The sequence below is a fragment of the Myotis lucifugus genome, unplaced genomic scaffold (genome assembly GCF_000147115.1).
Source record: "Myotis lucifugus unplaced genomic scaffold, Myoluc2.0 scaffold_208, whole genome shotgun sequence".
Classification (NCBI taxonomy): Eukaryota; Metazoa; Chordata; class Mammalia; order Chiroptera; family Vespertilionidae; genus Myotis; species Myotis lucifugus.
The window spans coordinates 2,250,864-2,256,511 of NW_005871256.1; the positions used below are offsets into that span (position 1 = coordinate 2,250,864).

The 5,648-nt window shown below is 52.4% G+C and overlaps 1 protein-coding gene across 1 annotated transcript in view; it reads left to right on the forward strand.

The window, feature by feature from the left end:
* The first annotated feature begins 7 nt into the window (after positions 1 to 7).
* Positions 8 to 5,648, forward strand: part of CUNH7orf26 (chromosome unknown C7orf26 homolog) — a 12,255-nt gene continuing 6,614 nt past the window's right edge. Inside the window, exons 1-3 of the mRNA XM_006097704.2 lie at positions 8 to 209; positions 609 to 830; positions 3,668 to 3,833. Coding sequence (XP_006097766.2) covers positions 648 to 830; positions 3,668 to 3,833 — 349 coding nt within the window. The 5' untranslated portion in view covers positions 8 to 209; positions 609 to 647. The remainder of the gene's footprint in view (positions 210 to 608; positions 831 to 3,667; positions 3,834 to 5,648) is intronic.

The window sequence follows — 5,648 nt, forward strand, 5'->3', positions numbered from 1 at the left end:
GCCCGGACGCGGCGGCCGCGCATGAGCGACATCCGCCACTCGCTGCTGCGCGGGACGCGCTGAGCGCGCCAAGAGGTGCTGTACCACCTGACATCTACTTCAGCAGCCAGCTGCAGAGCGCGCCGCTGCCGCTCGTGGACAAGGGCCCCGTGGAGCTGCTCGAGGAGTTCGTGTACCAGGTGCCCAAGGAGCGCGGCGCGCAGCCCAAGGTGCGGCGGCTGGGCGGCCGGGGGACCGCGGCCGGAGGGCGCTTCGCCCTCTCCCCGTCGCGGCGGCGATGTTAGCCGGGCTCGCTCGCGCCCGTGGCCTGGCTCCTCGCAGCCCTAACGACCTCCCTGGGTCCTGGGCATGGCTCCGCCGTGTGCCCGCTTGGCGCGGCGGTGACAGCCGTGCTGCCCTGGCGTTAGGGAGACACCTTGAGGGCCCGGGAGGGTGCACAGTGCTGTGCAGTGGCCTTTCCTGGGAGTAACGGCAGAGGTGCCCCCCCTGGCACCGGGCTTGGGGGGGGGTCCCCTGGGGAAGGGAGCGGCCCTGTGTTCTTACTGTCTGAATGAATGTGCATGCTGAAGCCAAGTGTCTCATCGCTTCTCCCGGGTTTGTTTTTATAGAGATTGAATTCACTTCAGGAGCTTCAACTTCTTGAAATCATGTGCAATTATTTCCAGGACCAATCCAAGGACTCTGTCCGGCAGATTATTTTCTCGTCCCTTTTCAGCCCCCAAGGGAACAAAGCGGATGACAGCCGGATGAGCTTGTTGGGGAAACTGGTCTCCATGGCAGTGGCTGTGTGTCGAATCCCAGTGTTGGAGTGCGCGGCCTCCTGGCTCCAGGTACTTCTCTGGAAATAGCCTCCTCCCCAGTCCCGGGGGAGGAATGTTCAATTAATTGGGTTTCTTGAGAGGCCTTTGCCGCGTGCTATCTGTCTACTGGATGTCACTACCCTGTATGCTGATGCCCCAGACCTATCTTTACATACAAGTAATAATCATTCTTGAGAAAACAGTAGCTTGTGATGGAACATTAGTTTAAAAAAGAAAGGCTCTGTCTTCGGAACAAGTGAAAAATCCCTTTTCTTAGTTGAAAGTGATAGGTGGGGTTGTGAAAACAGCTCCGCATGCAGCCTCAGAGGTAGGATTTGTTTCTTTAAGATCATTACGTGTCACTGTGGCACGTTTGCTTGTCTTCTATACAGTTAGGTCGGTCGGCATGGGTGTTGTTTGCATTGTCCTAGGATGACATTACAGAGTGGGTGGCTGTTCTAACGGAGAGGGACATAAGAGCTTTCCAGAGTGTTTTTATTTATTTACTTTTTAGAGAGAGAGCAAGGGAGAGGGATAGAGAGATAGAAACATCAATGAGAGAGGAACATCATCAGTTGGCTGCCTCCTGCACGGCCGCCGCTGAGGATTGGGCCCGCAACCGAGGTACATGCCCTTGACCAGAATCAAACCTGGGACCCTTCAGTCCGCAGGCTGATGCTCTATCCACTGAGCCAAACCGGCTAGGGCTCTAGAGTGTTGTAAATATCAAAGGAAAAGTGTCTCTTTACAGTTGATGTTTTGTTAGATGGTATTTCGGAAGATGCATTTTGTTTTCCTTTTTTGTTACTTAGAGTCTTTGAAAATTTGATAATCTACTTAGAGTAATAACAGATTTTTTAAAAACGTATTTTTATCGATTTCAGAGAGGAAGGGAGAGGGAGAGAGAGAGATAGAAACATCAATGATGAGAGAGAATCATTGATTGGCTGTCCCCTGCACACCCCTCACTGGGGATCAAGCCTGCAGCCTGGGCATGTGCCCTTGACTGGAATCGAACCCAGAACCCTTTAGTCCGCAGGCCAATGCTCTGTCCACTGAGCCAAACCAGCTAGGGCTTAAGTGAGATTTATTAATATTCTCAGCGATGCTAACAGAATTTATTGCATTCAGTTTCACAAACCTGTTCATTCCCAGCTTCTTGAAATGATTTTTAAAAATTGTATTTAAATATTTTCCTTGTAACTTTTTTAAAAAAATCCTCACCCAAGGATATGTTTTTATTGATTTTTTGGAGAGAGAGAGAGCAACATCTATGTGAGAGAGAGACATCAATTGCCTGCCTCCTATATCCAGGGGATTGAACCTGCAACCTAGGTGTGTGCCCTGACCCAAATCAAACTTGGCACCCTTTTGGTGTATGGAGTGATGCTCCAACCAACTGAGCCACCGGGCCAGGGCATCTTGTAATCTTTCTTATCGTTAAAATGTGTCTAGCAAGCCCTGGCTGGGTAGCTCAGTTGGTTGGAGCATCGTCCTCATACGCCAGGGTTGTGGGTTTGATCCCCGGTCAGGACACATACAAGAATCAACCAAGTGGAACAATAAATCGATACTTCTCTCTAAAATTAATTTTTAAGAATTTTGGCTAGCAAAAAGATACATTTTTGTTTGTAGTACAGAGGCAAATCTCAGTGGAGTCTGTGCCTTAATTCTCATCAGCATGATTTCTGGGGCATCTGAATTGATCGTGTGCGCTGTCTTTAACCTCAAGATTACCTCTATCCCTGACAGCCTAGTGAAGTCAAGCTTAGCATCTTGTGACCATCACAGGATTTTCTCTCTCTCTCACGGCGCAGTCGTGCTGGCATTCTGGCAGCAGGAGAGCAGATCTGAACAGCAGGACGGGGTCTCTGTGGTCTGGGTCGGGGTTTGCCGCACTGGGAGGGGCTGCAGCCTCCTCCCGGGGAAAGGCAGAGGTGGGTGGTGCGGTGTCGTGGGCAGTGTTTAGCCCAGCCGTGGGCAAACTACGGCCCGCGGGCCGGATCCGGCCCGTTTGAAATGAATAAAACTAAAAAAAAAAAAAAAGACCGTACCCTTTTATGTAATGATGTTTACTTTGAATTTATATTAGTTCACACAAACACTCCATCCATGCTTTTGTTCCGGCCCTCCGGTCCAGTTTAAGAACCCATTGTGGCCCTCGAGTCAAAAAGTTTGCCCACCCCTGGTTTAGCCTGAATGGACCGTCTGGCTCGCTGTCTCCTTGCAGTTTGCCCTGGAGGCCACGTAGGGGCCTGGGACTGTGGCGTCCCGAGCAGCCGTTGAACGTGGCAGTACTTACAGATCGGCACCTGAGTGCGAGAGAGAAGGCCGGGGCGGGTGGGGATGTAGGACCGGAAAGTGGCAGGGAAGCCTGTGGGAGGGCAGAGCTGTAAGAATGGAGGGGCCGCTCTCACCCCCGAGATAGTTCCCAGACTCTCCGGGCCCTTTAGGCGGGAGCAGCCGTCAATTTTTACCGTTGGAGTCTCAACTGCAGGTTCACAGAAGGTGTCAGAAATGATCTTTTCCTAAGGAAACTTCGAAGCAAGGCTCGGCAGGCCTTTTACGGAAAGGCAAGATAATATATATCTTAGGCTTTGCGGATCTTGTCGTGTCTGTCACAGCAGCCTGAGACAGTAGGCAAGCCTGTGCGCAGGGCTGTGCCAGGACCACCGCGTTCACAGCAGCCGAGGGGTGCAGTTGGGCTGCGGGCTGGCGTTTGCCAACCCCTGCGGCAGAGCCAGACCTCCAGGTCCTTGCCCGCTGGAGGGTTCTGCCAGGGCTGGGGGCCGGGTTTCACCAGATGTGCGCAGCTGCTGGTCGCCAGCCCGCGACCCCCGTGGTCACGCGCTGTGGCTTCTTTGCAGCGGACGCCCGTGGTCTACTGCGTGCGGCTGGCCAGGGCCCTGGTGGATGACTACTGCTGCTTGGTGCCCGGCTCCGTGCAGACGCTGAGGCAGATCTTCAGCGCCAGCCCTCGCTTCTGCTGCCAGTTCATCACCTCCGTCACCGCGCTTTACGACCTGTCGTCAGGTACGTAGCTCAGCTGGACTCCCCGATGGATAATGTTTGCCCCTTCTGCCCTTCCTCCCTCCTGTCCACACTCACAGGTGTTTTTCCCTGAGATTTGCGTTTGTTGCCAATGTCAAGTGCTTACGCACGTGCTTCCTCAGAACAGGCCCTTCGCTTACATAACCACGGCATCCTTGCCGCACCTGAGAATGGAGTATCCGGAGGACACGGTTGGCCGTCTCTCAGATGGCCCGTGTTCAGACCTCCCTGCTGGTCTCAGTTATGTCTCTGGGAGCCTCCTCTCCCCCTGGGGGGTCGGGAGAACGCAGGATCCAGCTCAGGAGCATGCATCGCACGGAGCTGTCCTGTCGCTTTTCTAGAACAGTCCCCAGCGTTTAAAAACATGTCTTAGGGCACTGACTGATTAAAGAGCTTGGGCCTGTTGTTTTGCAGAATGTCCCTCAATTTGGATTTCTTTGTTTCCTTCTGAGAAGATTCAAATGAAACATTTTGGCAACGGGCCTTCCTCAGTGTGATGTGTCCTCAGTGCCTCCAACTAGGAGGTGGGCCCTCGGGCCTGCTCTCGGTGAGGTTTTTATTTTTATTTTTAATATATTTTTACTGATTTCAGAGAGAGGAAGGGAGAGGGAGAGAGAGATAGAAACATCAATGATGAGAGAGAATCACTGATCGGCTGCCTCTTGCACACCCCACACGGAATCGAGCCCACAACCCAGGCATGTGCCCCGAACTGGAATCAAATCTAACTGAGCCACACCAGCCGGGCGTGGTGAGGATTTGGAGACTTCCTTAGCAAGATGCCAGGAGGGGTCCTCAGGTGGCCATTAGATGGCATTGGACTTCAGCTGGGAGAAGCCCTTGTCCCTGTGGTCAGATTTTATGCAGACTCCCAGTGAAGACACCCAATAAGTAGCTTCCCAGCTCTGGTTGAATTGGGGCAAAAGCTGTGGCCCTGATTTCCACTCGGGGCAGTTCGGGCCTCGCCCTGGTGAGCAGCTTGCTCTGCAGAGCTGCTCAAAGCCGATTTTCTCTTCCAGGTTCCTGCTCTGCCCTTGGCTCTTGCCCTCAAGGACTGACAAACAGTCTCCATTAAAAAAAGAAAAGAAAAGGAAGTTATTGATTTGAGAGAGAGGGGAAGGGAGAGGGAGAGAAAGAGAAACAGATGTGAGAGAGAAACATCGATCGCTGACTCTTGCACGCCCCCTCTGGGAGATCGAGCCCACAACCCAGGCATGTGCTCTGACCAGGAATCGAACTGGTGAACTCCTGGTGCCTGGGATGATGCTCAACCAATTGAGCCACACTGGCTAGGGCAGCTGTCTGTTATCTTGATCTAGTAGCTAATAGCTGTTAGTAGTTGGGAACACTATTCAGGGCTTTGCTTCCCATTAGGAAAGATTTAGTTAAACCTAGTTTACCGCTTCCTAGTTGCCCTTTTAGTCTTCAGTTATTCTAGGCCAGTGGTCGGCAAACTGCGGTTCGCGAGCCACATGCGGCTCTTTGGCCCCTTGAGTGTGGCTCTTCCACAAAATACCGACTTCTGCGCATGGGCCACGAAGTTTTCAATCGCACTGTAAGTGCTGCCCGCACATGGTATTTTGTGGAAGAGCCACACTCAAGGGGCCAAAAGCCGCAAGAGGGTCGGAACCCCTTTTGGCGGCCCTGGTTTTAGGTAATCAGGGAAAAAAGTTTTGGGCTTTAGGTCTTTGGAATGTGGTTTGTCTTTTCCTATCCGGAATGAGGAACAATTGCTTTTTTCCTAACAACCAGTAGACCCCGTCCAAAAAGCAGCTCTGAGAGCACCAGGTCGTGTTT